Consider the following 26,676-nt stretch of genomic DNA (forward strand, 5'->3'; position numbering starts at 1 on the left):
TGTGAGTTTGCTAGCAAAAAAGGCAGGAATGGGGGCAGACAGGTGGCAGCAAGAGCAATAGGTAGAAGAGTGGAACATTTTGGCCTGTTGAAAGAAAGTTGAGAAATTACTTGTACCTGGTTAGTAGATGTGTAGGGGAAGTGGCAGGTGTAACTGGATGTCAAGCTCTTTTACCTGCCTGTAATCCTGCTGACTGGAGCAATTGTTGAGCTAGGGCTGGGTCTGGAGCTTACACACCCCTTAAGCCCATTGTCCAGACTGGGTCACAAACACTTCACGTGCCAGGCTGGGTCCCCAGACCCCTCACATGCAGGTCCATGAGCTAGGTAACCGGTAAACGGGTCCTTGGAAGCTGTAGGTTGGAGAGCATGGCCATGCAGTGTGGATACCCAAGGCAGTCAATGCCAGCCAAGCTGCAGGCCGCCCATGAGCACTAACTCCACCCACACACAACTTGTTTACAAAGAATGCGCCACGTCATCCCCAACTGGACCTAAGGCGAGGGGGCCTGATTAAATTATTCTATTTTCCCCACACTGGAGAAGCAAAATTTCCATTTATGCATACAATTTATAGTCCTTTTCTTCCATTTTGATAGTTTCTGCCTGGCTCCACCATTTTGCCCTCCACCCCCAATCCCCAAACATTTCCCAGTCATTGAGAGAAGACTCACTTGTAGTAATTTTTCCTACCTCATTTTCTCATTTCCTGACAACTTCTTTCAACTGTCTGGGTTAATTTCCAAATATGGGAATTAATTTCAGTTATGATGTTTCAAAAGATTTTACTAAAAGGTTTTACCTTGGATCCAACTAAATGGTTAGTCAATTTACTAATTAGTAGGAAATACTTATGTTATAGTTAATTAACATATTAAAAGTTTACGTTCATTGATTTATCTCTTTGCTTGGTTAATTTAACTGTTCAGAGTTTAAGTATTAAAGAAATATTTATGCTGTGTGGCTTTATGCCACTAGTTAACATTAGTCCTTTTCCACGTCAATGTCATTGCACTTGCTGCTTTAATTTAGTTCAGGAAGTCAGTACCTTCACTCTGTTGGCAACATCCTACCAACTGGAAGGAGCACCATCTCGAACTTCAGTAGAAATCTTTCCCCTCTGAAGTATTTTAATCATTACTTAACCAGTTATTTCCCATTTCTGTATATTTTAGTAAACTTTCAGAGCACGTAGAAATCATATGCTACTTCTTTCAGTTGCAGGAAGTTGGCCTTTTATTTCAGAATTCCATGAACTATGAAATGGATATTCAGTTACTTAAAATACTTAAAGAAGAGGTTAGCTTAATGTCCAGAGTCTTTGCCTTCCATAGTTCAAAGGTAAGTTTTGTTTTTTCACATTTAGCAATGATATATATTTTTTTTTTTTAAAAAACTTGAAGTGGACTGTTTTATTAAAATAATGGAAGAACTTGGTAGAGGAAGAACTTTCTGGGAAGAGGTTAAATATTATAAATAGTTCTGCTGAGAGCGCAACAAAGTTCTTTATTGTGCTGTTGCCACAGCAGCACCAATAATTCAAAACAAGGAAATGTAGTCTTGTGTTTAATGTAATACAGACTTTTCCCTCGAACTTCTGTGGTGTAGGGCTTTTCAGGGATTGGCATGTTTATCTATATATGTCTAAATTTAGACATACCTTTTATGTAACATGGTAAAAGAGAAGTATTTAAAACTCTATAAGATGCAGTTATTTCTTAAGCATTTTCTTTGTTCTTAATTGACTTTAAAACATCAGGAATTTTCCATGCTGAAATAAATGCCCTATGACATTGTGGATATGTGCATATGAAGAGAGACATAATCTTTTATGTATTTCCCATTTAATTTAAAAGGTCACTTTGAAAGGTATGAATTAGTAATTCAAGGAAAAAAAAAGATTTTTTTTTCTATTGAACATTTAACCCCCTAACAAGAACTGTCCCTGCTATGGAAATAGGTTCTCTATTCTTTGAAAGTCAGAATCTGAAAACTCAGAAACGTGGATATGGAAGTTTGGGGGGGTTAATGTAAACTTTGTCATTTTAGAAATAAATTTGAAAGATATTGAACTCCAGTCATAGGCATGCATAAAATTCAATTCATCATTTAAGAAAGCACAACTAGGGCCGAGCCCGTGGCGCACTTGGTAGAGTGCTGCGCTGGGAGCGCGGCAACGCTCCCGCCGCGGGTTCGGATCCTATATAAGAATGACTGGTGCACTCACTGGCTGAGTGCCGGTCACGGAAAAAAAAAAAAAAAAAAAAAAAAAAAAAAAAAAAAAAGAAAGCACAACTAAACCTCCACACTCTCCCCAAACAAAGAATTTAATACATAATAAAAGCTTACTTACAAATAATTGTTTGAATGTAGCAAACTACTTTTTATTAAATGTACTTGACACCACACAAGAAGATAGAGACCTCATTTAGACTTTTAGGTTTTTGTTATCCTTATGTTAGTTAATTCATCTCACTGCCTGCCTGGCTTTCACACCATCAATTTTACTCTTGTTCTTACTAAAGAGGAAATGTATAGGCAATTATGATTGTTATGGGATAAGAATAAATTAAATGATTAGGGAAATTTTCACATTCTGATCTTTTCTACCCAGTGACTTGATGAGAGGATGCTTCAAAAAATTGGTGAAATGTATGAATATATCCAATATGATGTGTTTGCATTTATCCATTTATTAGGGACATATATTGCCTAGAAACTAGTTTCAAAAAGGCATAATTTGTGTACAATGTATAAATTGGCCAAATACTATTTGTAATACTATTTCTTGCATGAAAATTTTATTAAGGAATTATGACTCCATTTTTCACTTATCTCCTCTGTCTAGTGTTGAAAGGGGAATTCTGAATTTTGAAAGGGGAATTCTTAGTAGTTTAAGAAGATAACTCTGAATTACCCTTAAAAATAATTGAAAAGTTAAAAAGCAAATACAAAGGAAATGAAAATGTATTCTTCTATTCAGCAAATATTTGTTAAGGACTTACCTCTTTCACTTTTGTTACAAAGCACTGGAATAAAGTATTGAAAATGACAGGATAGACTCATGAAACTTACATATAGTAAGTGTTTAAAGAGGGGATTTGGGTAATAAAATAACCTAATTGAGATCATCCAATATTGTTATAACTCTTCCTTCCATTCAATCATTTATTTAGGCACTATTAACTCATGAGCACATTACATTTTTTTATATACCTTTATCTTCCCTTCTTCATCCAATGTTGTCTTTGCCATTTTCTTGAAAGGATTAAAATTTAAAAAATTAAATGTATCTCAAATGTCATTTGGAAACAGCCAGAATTATCTGTTATAAGCCTCTGTTTTATTTTGCTATTCACATCTCTACCTTTCTGATGCCTTACTTTCAGGAAGATGTTCCCAAGGAAGACTAAGAGTAAGATACAATGAGCAGCAGAACTTGGTCTGTGAGTTGGAAGTAGGGTCAGGCAATGTTATATGTTTCCTGGGGGATTATAAACTTTCTATATGATGGCCTTGTTTTATTGTGGTATTTGGAGCATCAAAACTATTCATTGACTTCTATTCATAGATTTTCTCAAGGGGAGGAAAATATTGTGTGGGCTTTGTAGCCAGTCTTCCTTTTCAGATTTACTGTGCTCTGTGGAGCATGCTTTTATAGGTACTCTATCTGAGAGACAGAGAGGTTGACAAAGGATTCCATGACTTCTAGTCTTCAAATGATCAAAATTGAGGACCTGGTGAAGTATTTCAGGAAACCACTTTCTTAATTGATTCTCTTTTCAAGTAAAATGTATTTCAAAGGACAATAGCCTAAAATTTGATTCCAAAACTTTAGTGTAGATGAGGAATTCTTTTCGCTGAACTATGTAGCTAATGCTCAATTACCTTAGCTTCTTTTGAACCATGTTCTAAACACCTTCCTTTGTAACCATCACCTTGTGCAGAAGTCTATATTTTTAGCCTTTAAGCAGAGCTCAAGCACTGTATTTAGACATCTGACTTGAAGACTAAAATTTGTTCAGTGAGCAGAACAAATGTTCAGAAAATAACATTTCAAGGTTAGAGTTAGTGTCCTGAATAAAATCCCTTTTCTTCTTTTTCTCCCTATTGAATGTAACATAAATAATGTACCCTGACTGGCTTTCAAGATTAAAAATCAGAGAATAACAGTGAACTTGGAGAGGGAAGAAGGAGTAATTAAAAATTGAAGGGGCTTCTGTTGAACAATTGTTTGCCTGAAACTAAGTACACGTTTTATGCCTGATTCAATAGGATTATGGATCTTAAAAGGATTTTGAAAACTATATAGTAAAGCTTTTAGTAAAAAGGCTAAAATAAGCCAATAGCTACCATAAAAAACATTGAAACACACACACACACACACACAGAAAGTCATCATAATATCTTTCCTAGTATGAAGAGGAGAAAACTATTTTAATATTGTTATTACTAGTTATGGTAATTGTATTTATCAATTTTTCACTGTTTACAATGTGCAAGTCACTGTGCAAAGACCCTTCATGTACTTAACTTTATTTAATGTTCACAGCAGTTCTATGGAATAGATTATTATAAGTCCCATTTCGTAAATGAGAAAATTAAGGCCAGAGAGTTTATTAACATTTCTAGTTAGTGAGTGGTAATACATTGTGGATATTTCTCAAGAAAATTCCAAAATGATACCTGAGACTCCCTAACATTGAAAATAAACACATTTTACTTCTTTGGTGAATAGGTGAGAGGAATACATCCGTGATTATGATTCTTAAACAAGACAATGCAAGGTTCCAGGACCCTTTCCTGAAAGGGAAATCACATATTTGTACTGATGGAAAGTGATTATCACTTGCTGACTCTCTTTAAGAATTCAGCTCACTTGGATCGTCTGTGACCTGGTGAGGAACTTACCCCTTGTATTCCATGAGGCAAAAGGATGTAGTAATTGTATTGCATGTGGGTCCATACTGTTCCCCTGGGAGAAAATAATAAATGAGCCTGGGCACTCCCTCCTCTTGGCTGCCTGGTTGAGGGTATAGTCTTCACTCAGTACAGCCCAGTTTCCATGTGAACAGAACCAGCTAGAACTCAGGACTGTTTGAATGGTCAAAGATTCCCACCCTTGGAATTACGGCTAAGAGAAATGTTTGAAATTCTGAATATTATTCAGACCCTACATTTCAAAAGGAATAAAGAGCATGTGAAACCCTTTGGCCCTTTTCTAGTCCTGGTGTCCTGAAATTTCTATCTCATAATTTAAAAAATACAGTATACTCTATCCCAGCGAAGGGAGACATTTCATAATGAGAAGAGAGAAAGTAAATCTAATGTGAATTAGAGACATATTAAACTTGATGGAATACCAAGTTTATGTAGCAGAAAGTATAACAATTGGTTATTACTTGGTGAACTGATTTTCATTCCTATTTGTTATAATGAGTTGTCAGCACACATGGCCCAATGATATCTTAATTCTTCATTTAAAACTCTAAAAGTTTGCATTTCATTTTTTGTGTCAAGCATGTTGTATTTCTCTAAAACAGAGATTTTTAAAGATACTAAATTTAGTCACTAAGTCATTGACTTTTTCAGAACTGTGGGAGGTTATCACCATTATTATAGATTGGGAATATTCAGCCTGGAGAATTAAATGATTTTCTCAAAAGGAAACAGTGGTCAATGGCAGAGTCAGCCATCTAATTCTTTGAATTTTGAAAAAGTGTTGAAAAAACAAATCAAAACCAACAAAACTCTCGACTTCTGTGTTTGTGGAGTATTCCACCCCCTTCCCCCAGAAAAATGGAGAGGTAGAATGAACGTCACTGACGGAGTGAGACTGTGTGTTCAAACCCTGCCTCACATCACTAGCTAAACAACTTTGACAATTTACACAACCTTCATTTTCTAAAGTGCTTCTTTGATTTTTTGTATGTGAATAGAAAGAAGTCTGAGAAGCCACCAAATTGTCAACAATGGCTTTTTAGGTAGTGTAGGATTATGAGGCAGTTTTTGCTTTTGTCCTTACATACTTTTTGTATTATTTGATTCTATGAACATATATTATTTGTATAATAATTAAAACTTTCCCTTTAAAATCAATAAAAATAATTATGAATTTTATTTGATATTTACAAATGAAATCTAAGATGCCCATTTAAACACCCACACATAAAGTTTTTTCATTAAACACTGAGCAAATGGTGGCTACATGAAAAATGAAACTCTGGGACTCCTGTTTCATGTATTCAGGTCATGTGTCCTGACTTTGGCTCAGAAAACATGGGCCCAGTTAAATATTCAACTGTGTACTTTTATCCAGTTCTCTATTACCTCCTATTTTGTCTTCCACCATAGTAACTTCAGAGAAGAAAAGCTTGTTTTATTTTCATTTGTAGTCACCTTATTTCATGCTCTTCAAGAATTTTGTTAAGTTGTCTGTAATTTTAAGACTATCACAGGTGAACTATCTGGATTCCAAAAGAAATGTCTTTGTTTAGTGTCAGACATTGGTTTTGTGGCCAGAATCAACGATAATTCTGGTCCTTCATTTGCCAAATAGGATATCTTGGTCAGTTTACCTAACCTTTGGGTAAAATAGCCTCCCTGTCTGTAATATAGGGGTAACAAAGCTTAACCCCCAAGGTTCTTGTGATAATTAAATGAGTTAAAATTTGTCAAGTGTCTAGTATTATGGGGACTGGAAAGTTTCTCCTTTATTTGATTTAAATCCAACACTCACTATTACCGTTGTCCCAGGTGAACATTTTCTTATTTCTTTTACAATAAATCAATGTGATTTTTAGCACTCTGTTTTTAAAAGTAATTGAATCTCTTGTGGAATAACTAAAAAAGATGACCACTGGCAATCATTTCCACATTAATGTGAGGCTGATTTCACTCTCAATCTTCTTAGTTGCCGGGCAGGCTTCAATTTATCAAGGAGAAAAATAAAACCCCACCAAGCCAAAGTAAAAATATAATTTCCAAAGCTAAAGGATAAGTAAAGGAAATACTCTACATTCTGGGCTTTTCTTTTGGTCTCTTTTCTATTGAATATGTGGGTAAATTTTATATATGAAGTGGGAGAGTATAAATGGTATGTGTATGTTTGTGTTCCAACTTTTGGATCATAATACATGCATATTTTTGTGTCTTTTTTTAAATTACTTAACATTGCATTGTGAACATATTTTAGTGTCATTAAATAACTTCAATATCATGATTTCTAGAAGTTTATTTAATAATTCATTATATGATTATGCCATAATTACTTTTATTATTCCCTTTATATTGGGCATAAAGACTATTTACAGTTGTTCAGTGACATTTAAAATAACAGTGTGATGGGCATTCATTTACATAAATCATCATCCACATCTTTGGCTTTTTTTCTTTAGAAATGATTCCTAGAAATAGAATCACTCTCAAAGAGTGTGAACTTTTTAAAAGATTCTCGATATACTGTGATAATTTTTTCCCCAGGAAAGGTGTACCAATTTACACTCCCACCAGCAATGCTTTTCACATCATATGCTTATCATCATCTGTTAGCATCAATTGATAGGTAAAAATGTTAATCTTTCATAGTTTGCATTTATTTAATTACCAATGAAGCTGAATATTATGTGTTGTGTTTACTGCGGAGTGCGCGTGCGCGCGCGCACATACACACACACACACACACACACACACACACACACACACACACACACACACACACACACACACACACACACTGTAATGCTCTTTCTTTTCAGCAAGTACTTAGTAATGTGTATTCCAATGGCAGTTTTTTCATTTATTTGAATATATGTCAATAAGCAAAATCTTGGCTAAAAATAATCACCTTAGCAGTAAGTTCAGTCAAAAGTCTAAAGCATTTAAAAGAGACTAAATTTTGGGTGCATCTCAGAAAGATGTTCCGTGTAATACTATGCTTATGAGATTTTCATATCTCCTTTTATGTTTGGCAATTGGTAATTTTGTTGTTTACCCTGTGTTCCCCAACAATGTTGAACTAGCAACTTTCAAACCTGCAAACATCTGCTTTTGTAATCAAACCTGAAAGATACTACTGAAAGGAAAGATTTAGTTCTCAAACTATATAATCTTCTGGTTCGGCAGAATTGAAATGAATAAACCTGAAAACATATTTAAGGACTCAAGCTGTAGTCAGCATATATCTTAAGACAGGAAAAGGGTAAATTTCCTTTCAAAATAGGCACTGTGCCTGACTGTACTCCCTGAGAAAATAAGAAAAGCTAATATCTCCAGAAATTATATTATCATTCCCACACCAATTACCATGGTTTTATAAGTCCTTTTTTATACAGTCTGGTGATGTATTTTTCTAAATTGCAGCAAAATCAACAGTAACTACAGAATTTGAAGTGTATATAGATATGTGTTTTAAATGGTTTTATTATGTATGATTTTTCATGATGTAAACTTATTTTTCAGGATGTCATGTTTGGTACCTAGGAGGATCAGCTTTGAAACATTTCTAATTAAATATTTCTAATTTAGGGAAAAGAAGCTTTTATAGGAATAAAATGTGGTCCAAGTCCTCAGCAGAATGGAGGATATGACTGGCTTATAAGAAGAGAGGTTTTATAAAGTATTTTTTAAGCCTTAGAGGAAGTTAATAAAATAATTTTATTGAATTCAAACATGCATGACTCAGCTTCTAAGATTAATTTTGTAAATAGGAAAAAGGTAATTACATTACTAAAGAACCTTCATTTTAAAGGCTAATTTTATTATTATTGTTGTTACTGCTCATAGGAAAATTTATTTTTCCCTCTTTTAAAGCCCTAGGTCTTTTTTAATCAATGCACAATTATTTGAGCACATTCTATGACGTGCACTCAGACTTAGATCCTGCCTTGTGGCCTCTGGCTATCTAATAAAGAGATAAAATAATGACATATATCTAGAGCACAAGGTCATGAGTCTTATTACTTGGGCACATTCTTCTTCTGATTTGCAGACAGTTTAACTTTTACATCTGGTCTTTAATCAATGCTTGAGATGGAGCAGAACTAAGTATTTGAGAGGAATTTTATTTGTTTTGCCCATTTTAACCATGGTTCTTTCTGAATGTATTCAGAGAACTTTCCATAGCTACTATCCTCTAATTTTTTAAAATGGAAATATATTTCCTGTTGCTCATTTCTTACTGTAAAATCATATAGTGTTCATTTTAGAAAAATTAGAAAATACCGAAAAGTAAAAAGAAAAATGAAAAAATAATATATTAATGGAGAATTCCTGACAACACATTGGCAGATACTCCAGAGTCTATTCTGTGTAACTCATATATACAACATAGGATCACAGTACTTGGTTATATCCTTGTTACACTGAATACCATATCTTTGACGTTACATATTTTGTAAATTACATTTTTTTTGACTGAGCAACTAATATCTAGGGCAGAGATTATGTCACCCTGAATACAAAGTTTGTACAGTCTGAAGAGTGTTTGTCAACCTTTTAATAAAGAACATTTTGCAAAAAAATCCAGATGTCCAATTTCACTTGAAAGGTGGGAAGTTCTGTGATGCTGGGTTCATAAACCTGCTGGGCCACAGTTGGTGGGAGCCCGTAACAGCTGCCCCCTTAGCTGGGCACATGTCTTGCATTCTGTGCAGTCCATCCTTAGTCTTCTTCATTTCTTGATGTTCCTGCCTGACTCCCAAAGCCAGCTGAGTTTGCAAGACAAACCTCTAGGTTTGTCTAGGGGAGTGGTTTTCAAGGAGGCCATATTGGCCTCTATGGGAAGGTTTAGAAATGTTTTCTGGATGTCACAATATTTGGAGGTTGCTACTGTTATTTAATGGGCTGGGTTCAGGGATGAGAAGGTCCTGTACTATGAGGAACAGTCCTGTATCTGGAGGAATTTTGTGTGTGTCCTGCATTTTCATATATCCCTGTGCATATTCATATAGGTGAGTTACCTGTTTATAATTATTTGAGCCTAGAGTCAAAATGCGTTGCACATATAAAAACTATTTTTATTCAGTTTGAGTGTACATTGAATTTCCTAGAACTACAACTACCATGTAAGTTCAGGTAAGACTGTTCTTTGTTTTATTATTAGAAGCTTTACTGCAAGTCATTCACCATCTGGAAAACCATGTCGCTGACAACAATGTGGTCCATGGTATCTTGATAACAACACAACACAGCTCTATCAGTGTGCATTTGTAGCTCCTCCATTCAATGTAGAAGAAAAGAAAGTTGGGACTCCTTTAAAATCTTTTATGAATAAGAAATAATTCTCAGATCCTATGAGAGAATATTAATCATTCTTCATGTTTTCTTTATGTTTATAGTCTGAAATTTACCTTGGCATGTTATCTGGACTTCAGTTAATTTTATTTTCCTTTCATTTTATCATGTGTCTGTAAGTCTGCTTTATTGTTTCTTGTTCTAATACTAAATTTTATCCTAATTTCCACTCAGTCACTCAACCCTCCAGTCTTGCATGTTCCTACCTTTCTTATTACTTCTTTTCAATCCAAATTTACCCACTGGTAGTAGGACAAGCATCAGAGGGCTTCTTAAATGTATAAATACTTATGCCTGGCAGCACTTTATTGATTTTAAAAAATATACTGTAGAGAGGTTGGTTGTATAATCTATGAGTTTCATGTTACATTAATAAAAGAGGCATTCCAAAATACTTGTTTTAATAAAAGTAGGGCTTTGTGCTTTGAGAAAGCTTAATTCTCTAGGTAAGCATCAAGAAGCACATAAGTCCTAAAGAGGCTTACCATCTCCTAGAAAGACATTACGTAGAAATCATCTGTGGCTAGACAGAGAGGATGACAAAATATACTCTAGGATTTCCAAGAGGGCAAGTAGGCATGTTCCAATGGGGGAGGAAGGCTTCTGGAGAGGCTGGGGTGGTGCTGCCAGACCTAGAAGCTTGGGGAAGCTGTGAAGAGCTGTCAAGAAGAGGACTGTGAGGGCAGTTCTTGCCCTTTATTTTTCATTTTTCTTTCCTTGTTTCTGTTCTGGAACTGTCTTTTCCTCTTTGAAAGCTACAGAGTCATGGTTGTGAAGTGTTGATTTTAGGTCTTTGTTTTCACCTTAAACTCAGACAAAACATAAAAATATACCCTTGGGTGCTTCGAACTGCATGGTTTTTGCTCTTCAGGAGAAATTATTGGTGGGATCTCAGAGCAGGCATTGCCTGTATTTCACTTTGGTGTACATTTTCTTAAATCTAATTAGAGAAAAGACTTATGGAGGTAGAAAATACAAGCAGTAACTCTACAAAGTTTTTCCTTTTCTTATCTTATAGTAATATTGAGTTGGGGGAATACTAAGAAGAGGGGGTGACAGAAGAGAATGGCTAGTTTCCCTAGCCTGCCTCAGCTAACTAAATCTAGCTTTTTGTGAAACTGCCACCACATGTGGATATATAATAACCATTGGAATTTCTCTGAAGGGACATTTTCTGAGCCAATCAAAAGCAAGGGTTAATGAGTCTTCAAGATGATTTGGTATTCAGACATTAGTTTTTCTAATGCCATAATTCTTAGATCTGGTGGGAAACACTTCCAAGTGAGTACTCCAGATTTATTTCAAGTGCCACCCATTTAAGTTCCTCAGAAAATTGCAGGATCTAGGGTTCTGGGGTGACAGCGTTTTATATGTTGCAATTGTTTGGAGTTGGATAAAAATTTCAAAAGCATTTTATTTGGTTAAGATCTGTCTTAGGCTCTGTGTTTTTTCCCATTGATTTCAGATCTTTACATCTAGGAAACAGTTCATAGCTTCCTCTTAAGATGTTTCATTTTCCCTCATCCACAGGCACATATTTGCTACTTTGTCCTGTGTTTTAATTATTAAGCTCCAGAGGAAGAGCATGGTCCCAGCCCGGGCCCCAAGTTGTGGAAGTTTCTATATCCGGTACACTGGCTCCATTCCAGGGCAGAATAATTTATCAACAAATGAAACACTAGTCACTTCCCACACGTCCTCTGATTGCATTAAAAAATCACTCCCCTTCCCACCCATACTGACTGAGTTTGCTTAGAGCATGGAGCTGACAGACATTCTCTCTCTCCTCCTCCTCCTCATTTTGTTGAATCGCTGGTTTCTGTAGTTTATTAAGCTTCTTATTAATAGTAATAAAATTTCATTCATTAACTGTCTCAGGCCTGCAAACCAAATATAGTCACTCTCTTTGCTCCCAAGTTATTTTGTCTTTATAGTCATACTGTAGCAGGGAAATGAGCTGGGAAACGGATTTTTCGTCTATAGCAACAGGTACTATTTAACCAGTGGGAGGGACTGATAAAATTAGCAAGTTGACTAACCACTTCCCTTCCTTGTGGCTCTTTAATATTATAACGGATACAGAAAAGTTCAGAAGGACGGGGCTAGTTCTCGAAACCACAGCACACTTTGGCAAAGAGGGAATGCACAACAGAACGGGTAAGTTTCTTTCTTTTAATCTTTAAGAGAACTGTGAAAAGGATATTGGGGTGGACATTTTAAAGTCTGACTCTACAAATAGTCTTAGTAAATTGTAGGCTCTGGAAAGATAAACCTGTTACTAAGAGGGAAGCAGAAAGGTTTTCCAATTAGCTGCGGTACCAGCCACAGCAACAAAAATTAGAGTGAGCAAAAAATTCAGCTCTAGGAGTGTCTTTATTGTTCCAGATAGACAAGACTAAAATGTTTGGGGAGGAACATTCTTGAATTAGTATAATTTTTGATGTATAAGTTCCTCTTTTCTCAGTTCTCAAAATTCAGGCTGGAATTGTCAGCAGAGGCATTTTCTACAGAAATGGAATGTCTCTCTGGTTCCTTAAACTCCATAATGTCTTCAGTTATCTTTTTTGGAGTTGAAATTTTTATTGCTTTTAACTTTTTCTTTATGGAAAATGTCAAGCATAAACAAAATGAGAGTGAATAGAGTATGGATTTTCCATGCATCCAGCACCCAGCTTCAAGTTATGAACTCAGGGCCCGCATTGCTTCAACCACACCTCTGGTGTGCTCCCCCCTTTAGTTTAGTTGAATTGCAATATTTTGAAACGTGCCCGTTTTGAACATTAAATGAAAGAGGCTTAACTCTCCTAAAGGCTCATGCCAGCTCAGTCATATAAGTTTTAGACAAATATTATTACAGAAAATTAAATTATGAGCCAGAGAAAACAAGACTTTCCAATGCTTGTTTTACCAGTGGGATAGTAGTTAAGATCGTGGACTCTGGAGTGCAGACTGTTTGGAGTCACATTTTGGTTTCATTGTAATCCAGTGTCCTTGAGGAAGTTTCTTAACCTTCCTATGCCTGAGTTTCCTCATCTGAAAATGAAGATAATAACAGTTGTTATGTCCTGAGGGGGAGGGACAATGAGCCAGTGCACATAAAGACTTTGCAAATTGCTGGGGACATAGAGAGGGCTCACTGTGTGAGCATGTCAGCCCTACAGCTGTCGACTGAAGTTATTAGAGTGATGGAGGGTTGAGATTTTTTCAAAGAGATAGCCAAATGTTGTGTCTGAGCATACTTGGTTGTATTTTGACCACTGCTTTTCTCCTGATTATTTGATGCCAGGCTAGGAAATATGTCTGTTGAGATCTCTTGCTCACTCTTGGGCCCCTGACCACTCCATGATCTTGCTCATCCCCCCGAATCTGAATTAATTCTCTCTAACAACAAACAACATCCGAGCTTGCCTTGTGCACCCTCTCCCTTTGAGGATGATGAAGTGGAGATTTGTCTGAGCTTACAGATGGAGGTCTAGCAGATCGGAGGCGAGAGCCCCGGTCATGGGCTCCTCTAATTCCTGTGAGGTGTGTTGCAGTTAGCTTTAGGCCACTCTGCTGGGCCTGGGAGGCTGCATCACATCCGAGCTCCTATTCTTCCCTCTCTGAGGTGGTGGCCTCCAGCCTGCTTAGGCCTTCTTCCAGGTCTACAAGTTGCCCAGATAGTTTTTTCATTAGTAGTGAGAATGGTGCATTTCTGAGGATGACAATAAATGGGGAGGTGAGGACTTCCCCTACTTCATTTCTTCTCTGTATTATTAATCAAATAGTCATGGTCACCATTTATTGAGCATTTACTATGCCTGACATGTCGCTGCTTGGTTTTCTCATTTAATCTCCCAATATTCCCTATGTGATACTTATCATTAATATCTTCATTTTATAGATAAGAAAACTGAGGCACAGAAAAGTTAAGCAACATGCCTTTGATTACCTAGCTAATGAGGGACAAGTAGGATTTTGTTCCAAGTCTGTCTGGCTTAACCACTCCTTATAGGACATGTCCATAAGAAGTAGGTTTCTTCAGACATATGCAATCAAAATGCATCCATGGTTTTACTCTTAGCCTTCCTGAAGAGGAAGGTCATCAGTGTTCCTTTAAAGCAAGCCAAGTGGAAAAGCTTCTGTGTAGCAGTAGTTTTCCCACAGTGAATTTTCATAATGCCTGATCATAAGCTGGGAATTTGTCATAAATCTTGACAAATAGAGGCTGGTGGGGGTGGGGGTGAAGTTACCACTGTAATGAAGTAAATATTAAGCTGAGAGGATGAAAAACAAAATAATCTTTTAGTAAAATTAACCATGCCTCAGTAGTGGATTTTGTTTTTAAGGCCATTTGTCTCTCTTGAGTTGTGGCAGAGGATGGGTGAAATATGTCTAAGTCAGTTTTTGAGAACATGCAGTGCTGTTGTAAAACAAATGATAAACACTGATGTGCTGCAGAAATAAAAATTGGCTGAATCTTCTGGAAGGTGCTGAAGAGAACTGGGACATGCACAGTCAGACATTTTAGAAACCTGGAAATGACTTTCAGTGCTTTTTCTTTTTGATTACTGGTACAACTGCAAAAAATAGAACTGAATGTGTGAATGAAGAGAGAGGTTAATTTCACAACTTCAGAGGATTTTTTTCTCCCTGGTAGTGAGGTGTTTTTAAAAAATGTTTTCTTCACCAAAGGGGACACTGGAACACTGGAATTTAGAACTAAAAATGCTAACATCAGATATAAAAGGATTGATGTGTCTTTTGTCAGGCAATCTGATACAATTTGCAATCTTTCATTTTTACTTTATTTTTCCTTCATTGGCCACAGTACTTTTGTCATCTTAATAGGATCAGCCAAGCTTTACAATAAAAACATTGGAAGAGATTTGAAATCAGGTTATCTTTTCGCAGAGAAGGAAAAGGATAAAGGCATTTGGAACTGCTGGTGGGGGAGGGAGTGAAGTGGGAAAGGTCATTGTTATACAGTGTCCTTAAACCTTGGAGGAAGCAGAGGCTTTTTAGTACCGGGGACTGCAAACCATTTTTCAGAATTGTTCCACCATCTCTGTTTTCTTTTTATTTTCTCTAATGTCTTTATCTTATAAGGACATATAATTCACAATTCGTAAAGTATAGGGTTGAGGGTTGGAAATGTCTGTATTTGCTTGTGGTTTGTGACAGGTTTAGAAGTGCCATTTAGCTTATCAGTGTCCAATTCTTTGCAATGTAATGTAATTTCTGATGGACTTAGTCACCCACTCGATAACTGAGTACCAGTGTCCTCACTGTTCCCAAATCCTCCTTTTCTATCCTAATCTTTAACATTTGTCAATGCTTTTCTGTCACTTCTGTTTGGGGATTAAATGTTTTATTAAAGTGTTTAATAAAATTTAATAAATGAATAATTATTTAATTTAATGAATGAATTCTAAAAAACAATGCACTTTAATAATAATATTATAATAAATTTTAATACTACTACATCTTAATTTTAATAATAAAGTTTATTAACAGTCTTGAATAAGTAAAGCATCATTTTCCTTGGGTTTTCTCTTCATTAGTTCTTTTGACCATTTATTCATAATTGTTTAGTATCTCCTGGCCTGGAGATTCAGAGATCAATAATCACAGCTCTTGCCCTCAGAAAGCTCACAGATGAGTGGGTGAAACAAAGTTGTATAAAATAAATGAAGTTGTAGTTCATAAAATGTATTCTAACTACATTAGACTGTCTTCATTGGGAGAGGCAGTGTGTGTGTAGATAATTCCCAAACTCTGGGATTAGAGAGCTAGGGTTCTAATCCCACAGTAATTCCCACAGAATTACTCTGTGACTTGGGGTATCTAACTTGTGTTCTTGAGCCTTGATTTACACCTGTAAGATGATACTAAGCTCATAAGGATGTTGTATTAATTTTGTGGTATGATATGTGTGAAATATTTATATGGCATACCATATGAGAGTACTTCCAAAGTTCATGGAAAGATTTATGTTATCTTTCAATTCTACTTTTCCATGTGCTTTTTGAAGTACCCTCATATATAATTTGGGGGATCAGAGAAAGTCTCTCAAAGAAAGTTAACTTTAAACAGAGCCTGAATGACATAGAAAGAAACTTCTAGTCACAGGGAATAGCCATGTGCCAAAGTGGGAAAGAATTAGTCCTCTCCAAGAAAGAGAGTAAAGGCCAACGTGTTGAAACATATAAAAAAGGGGAAAGTTGCTTGGAGGTTTTGGCAGAGTTCAGATCTTGCAGGACCTAGCAGGTCATGTTAGGGGGCTGCATGTTGTTCAAGTGCAATCAGAAGTGATCGAAAGATTTACACAGGAAGTTGCATGACCTGAGTAATATTTTTGAACCAGTTGCAGAGTGGAGAATACATTCACAAGGAGCCAGAGTGGATGCATGGAAACAGGTTAGAAAACTCTTGCAATAGCACAGTCCAGAAATGATGGGAGCCTGAACTCAATAGTGGCAGTGGGGGTAGGGACAGAGGACAGAGTGAGACATCTTGTATAATTAATAGGACTTGGTAAAGAATTGGATGTGAAGTGTCCATTATGATTCTATGGTGGGAGCAGCTGTGTCTAGGGAGATGACGTGAAGATGGGGCAAGTTGGAAGAAGAGCAGGTGTGGACATCTCAAGTGAAATGCTCTTGAAACATTCAAGAGAATATATCCAGTAGGCAGATGATGGCATGCAGGTGGTACATGAAGCCATGGAAGTAGAAGTCACTACACAAGAGGTGGTATGAAGTGAGAAAATCTGCAGGCTTTGTACTCGCCATTGGGAAATTGCAAAATTTAGAAGATGGGTAGAGAAGAAACAGCCGGTAAAGGAGCTGGATAAACAGTGGCCGGAGAAAAGGAAAAACCAGAAAGTTGTAATTTTTAAGAAAGACATGAAAAGATAGCTTATTCAGGAGGAAGGAGCACTTACTCATGTTGAATGCTGAAGAGCTAATAAGTGATCAATGATATATCATGGGATTAGAGCTCATTGCCATAAAATAAATAGGCAGAAAATGTAATTTTCTTAAAATCGTATCATATTTTGACGTATTAACTAATCAGCTTTACTAATGACTAATTGAAAAAATACATGAAGACTATGAAAGTCATTATTTTCTCAAGTGACAATGTATTTATAAATTATCTTATTTCTATTTTCATGTAACTATACAATATTCAAGGAGACAAAAATAAACTATTATACTGGTCTAAATTTGTTTCCCCTAAGGTGTAAAATGCTTGAACTCTGCACTTTCTTCATATGTGTATTCTCAATGTCAAGGCTGCCAGGTACTGTTGCTGAGGGCACCTGTAGGGAGTGCCACTCACGTACATCAGTCATTCTCAACTAGGGGCTGTTTGGTTCCCAGAGCACATTTGGCAATGTTGAAATATTTTCGACTGTCACAACTAGGGGGCAGGTATGTTACTGGCATCTAGTGGGAAGAGGTCAGGTATGCTTCTAAACATGTTACGATGCACCAGGACAGTTCCCCACGACAAAGAATTAATAGTTCCGAAATGTCAATAGTTCCGAGTTTGAAAATCCCTGACATAGACAATGATACATACTTGCTCAGAGACCAACATAAGGCCTTGGCAATAGTGGATCTTCACTAGAGTTTTTCTGCAAGAGAGTGTGGGATCTCTTACTGTATTTTTCATGGTTTATCAATAAATTTATGTAGTAAGTGATCTTTGAATTTGGTTTTCATCTTGAGACTTCTTTGTAGAAAGAAGTGAATAAAAGTAATGTGCATTTGTATGAACTACCTCTGTATAATTAATTTTCAACAGAATTCCTCTATATGAATAGAAATAGAGGACAGCGCTCCAACCAGTGGATGTTAGACTTCTTGCATCAGAACTGGAACTGTTATGTAGAGTGAGTTCCTATGCTGCAGTGTATATTAGGGAATTTTCAGTATTAAAGATTAATTAGATTCATTTCTTAAAAGGACCTACCTCTTCTTTAAAAAATTAAAATTTTTATTATTACTTTATTATAAAATAGTTCATATATCTAATATTATGTGTGTATATGTGTGTATGTATGTTTGTGTGTTTTTCATAACTACACAGAATGTATTCCCCTCATTATCCACAGGGAATAAATTCCAAGACCCCAGTACCGAACCCTATATGTACTATGTTTTTTCCTATACATACATGTCTGTGATAAAGGTTAGTTTCAAAATAAGCACAGTTAGATATGAACAACTATGGAGAATAATACAATAGAACAATTAATACACTGTGATAAAAGTTATGTGAATGTGGTCTCTCTCTCTTTCAAAACATCTAATTGTTCTGTACTCCTGGTGAAAAGTGAAAACTATGAAAGCAAAATCACAGATAAGGGGGGACTACTGTAACTAATGTCTAGATACCTACAATCAAGGTAGGAAATCAAATTCAAACATCAATAAAGCCTCCTATGTGAATCCCCTCCCTCACAAGGGTCAACACAATTCTAAATTTTCATTTATTGTTTCTCTAATTTGCACTAAAATTCTACCACGTATACATGTATCCCCAAATGAGGTATGAAATTAAAGTTGTTAAAATGTCTTTGTAGGATGGATTGGCAAGGGGAGGGACCAAAACAGTAACACAAGGTCAATGGCTATTTGAGAAACACATGCACATCGCTGTGAGGCCTGGCACCCGGGGTGGGGGCAGTGGCCCCATTAGAAAGATGTAGGCATCCCTTGTGACTGCCTGTATCCTGGATAAAGGAGGAACCTGAGATCAGGATGACCGTGTTTTAAGCCCAGTGGTAGAATGGAGGTTTTATTAACAGAAACATAGAAGGAAGCACAGGACAAGAAACATACAAAGTGAGGTTGATTTTATGTGTTGTGCCTTCTTTCAAGGGGATTGAAGTAGGCTGTTCAGTTTCTGGACTTACGCTTGGCATCAGAGCAGAGTGTCTAAGAGTTTTCCTTTCTGGGCGACTCAGGAGAGGGATGTTGTCCTTGCTGAGAGGGTGGACCTGGAGATAGAGATTTGAGAGGCTTCAGTGTGGGGTAGGAGTTGAAGCCACATGAAAGGAAGAAACATAAGGACAAAAAGGATATTAAGTTTAGGGAATGCCCATAGGTAATGGGATCAAAGACACATAATGAGCTTTTTCTATTGCTTTTTGCTTATTTTCATTTTAAAATCCTTTATAAATTTGTTTCTAATTATATGCTACCTCTGCCTTTCTATCTTTACCATATATGTTATGGTAGTGGATTAACATTTAAAACTAGGTTAGATTCTCAAGGCAATAACTATGATATGGGTTGATTTGGAAGTTTTTAAATTTTATTTTATTATTTCATTTTATCATCGGTTATGAATATTCATGAGTTACAAAGCTGATTGTCACCCCTCATGCCCAAGATGTGAAGGCCAAATCCATACTGGCAGCATGCCCATTACCACAAATTGTGATTGTACCCCGTGTCCCCCACCCAATTATCCCCAACCTCCCTCCCTCTCCCCTTTTCCTCCCCACTCCACTTTGTATCACAAGGTATGTTCTCTCCCTCTGCAGGTCCAATGCACCACTGTGGTCTTTCTTTCCTTCCTTCTTTCTCTCTTAGCTCCCACTTATGAGTGAGTACATGTGGTATTTATCCCTCTGTGCTTTGCTGTTTTCACTCAACATAAGTTTCTCCAAGCTCATCCATGTTGTTGCAAATGGGAGAATTTCATTCTTTTTTATGGCAGAGTAGTATTCCATGGCATATATATATACCACAGTTTCCTTATCCAATCATCCATTGATGGACATTTAGGTTGGTTCCATATCTTGGCTATTGTAAACAGAGCTGCAATGAACATGGGGGTGCTGGTATCCCTTCAACATGATGATTTTTATTTCTCTGGGTATATACCCAGTAGTGGGATTGTTGGATCATATGGAAGATCTATCTGTAGTTGTTTGAGAAACCTCCATACTGTTTTCCATAGGGGTTGTACTAATTTACAGTCCCACCAACAGTGCAGGAGCATTCGTTTTCTCCACACCCTAGCCAGCATTTGTTGTTCGCTGTCTTTTTGATTATAGCCAGTTTAACTGGGGTGAGGTGCCTAAACACTCTATCAAAAAACTCCTAGAGCTGGTTAATAACTTCAGTAACGTTGCAGGATAGAAAATAAGTACCCCCAAGTCAGTTGCATTTATATACTCAAATAATGAATTAACAGAAAGAGAAATAAAGTAAGCCCATTTACAATTGTCACGAAAAAAATAAAATACCTAGGGATCAATTTAACCAAGGAGGTGAAAAATCTCTACAATGAGAACTACAAAGCACTACTGAAAGAAATTAAAGAAGACACAAAAAGATGGAAAGATATTCCATGCTCTTGGATGAGAAGAATTAACATTGTGAAAATGTCTGTACTACCCAAAGTGATCTACTGATTCAGAGCAATCCCCATCAAAATACCAATGACATTCTTCACAGAAATGCAAAAAACAATCTTAAGTTTTGTATGGAACAACAAAACACCCCAAATAGCCAAAGCAATCCTGAGCAAAACAAATAAAGCTGGAGGCATAACACTACCTGACTTCAAATTATACTACAAAGCTATTGTCACCAAAACAGCATGGTACTGGCATAAAAATAAACATTCAGACCAGTGGAGCAGAACTGAGAACCGAGAAATCACCCTTCAGGCTTATAGCCATCTGATATTGTACAAAGGCAACAAAAATCTGCATTGGGGAAAAGACAACCTCTTCAACAAGTGGTGCTGGCAAAATTGGATATCCATATGCAGAAGAATGAAACTAGATATGCAACTCTCACCTTACACTAAAATCACCTCAAAATGGATTAAAGACCTGAAACTGTAAAATTACTAAGAGAAAATATAGGTGAAACACTTCAGCAATTAGGTTTGGGCACAGGCTTTATGATCATGAGCCTGAAAGCACAAGCAACAAGAGAAAAAATAAACAAATGGGACTATATCAAACTCAAAGTCATCTGCACAGCAAAGGAAGCAATCAACAGACTGAAATGACAGCCTACAGAGTGGGAGAAAATTTTTGCTAACTATGCATCTGAGAAGGGATTAATATCCATGATATACAAGGAACTCAAGCTATTACACAGTAAAAAACCAAATAACCCTATTAAAAAATGGGCAAAGGAGCTGAATAGACAGTTTTCAAAGGAAGAGATGCAAATAGCCAACAGGTACATGAAAAAATGCTCAACATCACTAGTCATCAGGGAAATTCAAATTAAAACCACATTGAGATACCACCTCACCCCAGTTTGATTTGGAATTTTTATAAGATTTGGAACAAGTTTTTAATCTGGATGCAAAAGAGATTAATTTTCAGAAGAACCACAGGTGGCATCAGTGCTAGGTAAAAATGAGACATGAGCAAAGTCTGTTTCTAGAGCTGCCATTCTCCTTTCTGTCAGTTTCTTTGGTCCTAAATGTCCTCATCTTAAAAATAAGTTGGTCTAGATAATGGATGAAATCATTTAAAATTTTTTTCACTGCTTTTTGAGTATCCCTACCTTCAACCTTTGTGAACCTCCTTCCTACCTCTTAAAGCCTGCACCAGAGTTTCACCCTGCTCCTTGCTCTCTGACACCCCTTGCATATATTACAGTTCTACATTCCCTTTTCTCAGTCTTCCTAATTACTAATGCTAATGTGTCACGTCTGTATTATTCGGAGTTATTCACAATACGCTATTATTGGCCTAATGTATTCACTCCCAGATGGCATCTTCACTGGTGGCTTCATTGCCTGAACCTAAAGTAGTTCTTAATGGTGGACTATTCAGATGGCAGATGTCAACTAAAGAGGGTGATATTATTATTATTAATTTTCACAAGTACTTTTTTGATCCATATTTATCTAACCTTTATAAACATAATATTAGAAATGTAAGACCTAAATTTTTACGTTTTTCTTGTTTGAGATGATTTTCAAAAGAAGTGTTTTTTACATTCAAAGCCTTAACTTTCTTTTATTTAACTTGTACTTGAGTTGATTGACTATGTCCTTAAATCAATTTTTATGTGATCATGTTGCTACATAGGATACTCTTAGGTATATGATACAGCTGCTAGTTGTTATAAATGTCCTATATGAAAAGTTATAAAAACAAATAGTAAACCTGTTACTATAGATTTACCTGTAAGAAAACTGAACTTTTATTAAACACATTATATCAGAATTTTGTGGTTTTATAATAACACCACAAATGAAAACCCAGTAAGAAGGAGGAAAAGTATTTAATATTTGCAGATAGGATTGAATCTGTTTGGTTCAAAATTATGAGTTAGATTTTAAACTTTTCTTGGAGCCCAACTCTTCTAGGGTTTCCAAATGAATAAAGATATTTATATAATTAAAATTCAGTTTATTATTGAGAACTGGATTGGGATGACAGTGAAAGAACAGCCTCAGGTGTGTGACTTTGCATTCTAAAGTGGTATATTTAATGTTTATGCAAGAGTAAGAGTTTCTTAAAATTTATTTTGAAAAGTGATTAGCACCTTAGCTGTACAGCTCCTAAGATTTTTTTTGTAACACTGCATAAAATTTGAAGCCATTTTTGCTTCAAAATTTGACCTACTTAGAAAAGTTCTGATAATTCCAATGTAATATATTCCCTCAGTTTTGTAAGTGCCTTTGGGTAATGTATTGGAGAGACAAGTAATCTCATCAAGAAGCGTAATGGACCCTATCACATTTCAAGATATATTTTTTTTCTACTACTTCTGCTTCAAATTTCGTTCTGTGTTTAATGATACCACACTCTACTGGCAGGGGTACTTTTCCAGTAGTTTAACTCTCTTTGCATACAAATGGTGTTTTTGGTCTGGCTACCATTGCAGATTTCTTCCTTGAAATGAGGTGACATAATTTGACTTTTTACAGTCAGAAAAAAAGACGTTTTCTTCATCTTGAGAGGTTAGGAAAGGAAAGGTTGTCACTGAAAAAATGCGTGGCTTGATACAATTAGAAAAATGGGTTGGTGCCAGCTCAGGAAGGCAGAAACAAACTCTTGCTTGGTTGAAAAGTATGATTGGCTTGGTAGTAAAGGAAAATCTCCAGGATCAGTCATTCCCTGGCTCTGCAGTGGAGATCTGAAGCTGAACAGAGGAAAGGGTATCCACTCTCTTTCACCTTAGCAAACACTTTCCCTGCTCTCGATTCTAGTGAGCTGCATATTTTAGTTATAGATGATAAAGTTTGAAGGTTTCTCAAGAGACTCTCTTGACAAGTAAGATATTCTTTATTCTCTCAACTTTTACCAATGAAACACTTAAGGTCTCAAGACACATTAAGTAACTTTCCCAGGAATTCAGATATTGCCACCCTAAAATTCAGGTCTTCCTCCCCTTAGAGCTGCCTTTCTCTAGATATGCTGACTTGTCCTAGGAATGTCAAGGGTAAGATCTGTTTTTAACTGGTTAAAATTTGGGTGGAAGGCTTTCTTCTATAATTGTCAGGTTTTCTCTGACTTATCAATATTTTAATGAAGAAATACAATGAACTGAAGGACATTTAAAAAGCAGGTTGTATAAGCCACTGAAAAATTTTTTTTGAGTAATACATAAAATATTCTCTAAGTGAAAAAAAAAAGCAGATTATAAAGCAATATGTTAATTATACGTAGAAGTTATTTTTAGCAAAATAAAATTAAGGTATACCACAAGAACAAATATTTTTCATTTTGCAAAATCCTAGTTATATATAAGTAAATATCTTAATAAATGTAAAGTTAAAGTTCTATATACAACACAAACTGTTCTACATAAATAGAAAACTTCCTGTATATTTTGAAAGACAAAGATGATTTTATACATGTGATTGACAAAGGAATACTTTTGGGAGAAATGTAATTGTTTATTAAAGGTTATGAAATAGCAGTTTAAAACCCTGAATCATGGAGTCTAGTTAATATAATAAAGAGTTCACACCATTCTTCATGAACTGTGCAGAGAAAAATACTGTCATATAAAGAATTAAGTAGAGTTAAAGAAATTAATTTGTTTCTTTAAAACTGAGATTAAGAAATGCAAACATTTTTTTCCTTTAGGTGCAAACACTTTTTTCTGCAATGCAATTTTCTAAATAAAATGTATTTTGCGTATTCATTTTGGTGACCTTATCTGCTATGGTTTGAATGTTTGTTCCCTCCAAAGCTCATGTTGAAACTTAGTCCCGGATGTGTCAGTATTGAAAGGTGGGGCCTTTAGGAGGTGATTAGATTCTGAGGATTAATCCATTCATGGATTAATGGATTAATGGGTTATCACAGGAGTGGTACTAGTGGCTATATAAAAAGAGAAAGGGACCTAGTAAACACAGCAGCAAGCTCTTGCCCTCTTGCCACATGATGCCTTATGTCACCTTGGGACTCTGCAGAGAGTCCCCATGAGCAAGAAGACCCTCACCAGATGCACCCCCTTTACCTTGGACTTCCCAGCCTACAGAATTGTAAGAAATAAATTCCCTTTCTTATACATTACCTAGTCTTAGGTATTAAGATATAAGCAACAGAAAATGAATAATATCTTACCTGTAACAGGTGCCCATTTAAGGTTTGCTAAAGAATTAATAACACTATTAGCATTTATGGAATTTCATTTCTTTATAAATTACTCATTTCAAGTATTCTGTTATAAGCAACAGAAAACTGACTAATACATTCTCATACTCATTTTGTATACAGTTGCTTAAAAGAATATTCCTTCAAGTTAACTCATTCAGTGAGAACTTTCCTGCTTCTCAATATAAGCATCAGAATTATATTTTAAGCTCATAATATTATGAGCTATTGTCTAAGTGATTTGAAGATAGAATGTCTGTATTCTCAGATAAAGCAAATTAATTTAAATATAGTAGTTGAAATTGCATTTTATGATAGAACATGAAGTTGTCTTTTTTTTTAACCTTATGTTGAAAATAATTATAGTAAAAAGCAATCTAGACATATTATAGATTTTTTTTCTTGCATAAAGTGATTTAATTCTCTATTTTATTCCAGAGACCTGTTTAGGTTTTATTTAATATCCCACTGGGATAGTAAATAGCTTAATGCTTTCTTTCATATTACTATTTAAGTATTTAAATGCAGAAATGGAGACCAAAACTTTGACTCTCACCACGTTTGAATGTATGAGTTTACATGTATAAAAATGTACAACAATAAACATGTGTATAGAACAAATCACTATATTATCTTTTTTTGTAACTCATGCTGCAGAGACCAAGAGATCAAATGAGAAGTGCCAGCCCCTTCTCCTCTCATTTCTCCACGACATACTCATGTTTAATAAACAGGGTGAATGAATGATGCAGTGGAAAGGTCTGTCTTGTTAATTAGATGTTCTCAGATTATGAAGTCTTAAAACATCTCTGTTTTCCTATGCCTCAACCACAAAGAATTTAATATTTAAGAAAACGGATCTTGTATAAATCTTTGAACTGAGCCATCTTTGTGCATATGTATTTGACAAAGTAATGAATTCATTTAAATGATTTTAATGTTTGGTGACTCTACTGCTTTTGAAGTCATATGTTCCCCAAAATCTAAAATACTCAGGTATTAAGAACAAAGGTCTCACCAACAGTTGGTGATTTCCAAAAGTGGAAATTTAAGTTTAGTAGCTCAAGTTGTACAGCAATTAAGTAGAAAATGTACATGTGATTAATAATATTCCCCAGTCTGCTTGCTTGTTTGCACTGTTGGGGCAGTGCTGCTGATTTTATGCATTTAATTGCCACTTGTGACGTATGCGCATAGGCATAGCTCTCTAATCAGGGTTCCAATGGGGACTCACTTGGCATGTGCAGTTTTTAGGCATCATTTCAGTAAGAAAATGAGAAAAAAAACAGATGATGATATTAAGTGTGTGATGTATTCTTTTTTGGTGAAAGCATTGTTAATGCATATGATATGGTTGGATCTGGGGGTCAGGGCATGATGGAAAGGGCATTGGTCTTGGAGCCAGGGAGATGTGGGTTTTTACATAAGCAGGATCATTAACTAGCTAAGTGACATTTACAAACTGACTTTACCTTTCAAGTCCGTTTCCTCATCTGTAATGACTACTTGGAAAGATGAAAGTGATGTAAAATGAGAAAATGTATGTAATGTTTGAACCTAACCTTCTAGACGACATAGAAAAATTGATTTTACCTTCACAAGTCTCAGCTTCTTCATCCATGATGTCTACTCTGCAAGGTGGTAGTAAAGCTAAAATTAAATAATTATGTAAAGCTAGAACCTAACCTTCTAGAAGGCATAAACACTGTTTAGTCTCTGGTATAGTGTTAGGGATATACTGAGTGCTCAGTAATTATTTGTTTGAATGAATTAAGGCACTTAGAATATTGGTGGGTA

General features: G+C 35.8%; 1 protein-coding gene across 23 annotated transcripts in view; it reads left to right on the plus strand.

Annotated features, from left to right (window-relative positions):
- The window catches only part of HDAC9 (histone deacetylase 9), an 899,944-nt gene that overhangs the window by 184,273 nt on the left and 688,995 nt on the right, over positions 1 to 26,676 (plus strand). Inside the window, exon 1 of one of the 23 annotated variants that reach the window (XM_063101413.1) lies at positions 12,417 to 12,449. The exons of the other annotated variants lie outside the window; for them this stretch is intronic. Within the exon in view, the coding sequence (XP_062957483.1) occupies positions 12,434 to 12,449 (16 nt within the window). The 5' untranslated portion in view covers positions 12,417 to 12,433. Of the gene's footprint in view, positions 1 to 12,416; positions 12,450 to 26,676 lie in introns of those variants that run through there. 23 annotated transcript variants of the gene reach the window in all.

This window comes from Cynocephalus volans, chromosome 6 (genome assembly GCF_027409185.1).
Source record: "Cynocephalus volans isolate mCynVol1 chromosome 6, mCynVol1.pri, whole genome shotgun sequence".
NCBI classification, from domain to species: Eukaryota; Metazoa; Chordata; class Mammalia; order Dermoptera; family Cynocephalidae; genus Cynocephalus; species Cynocephalus volans.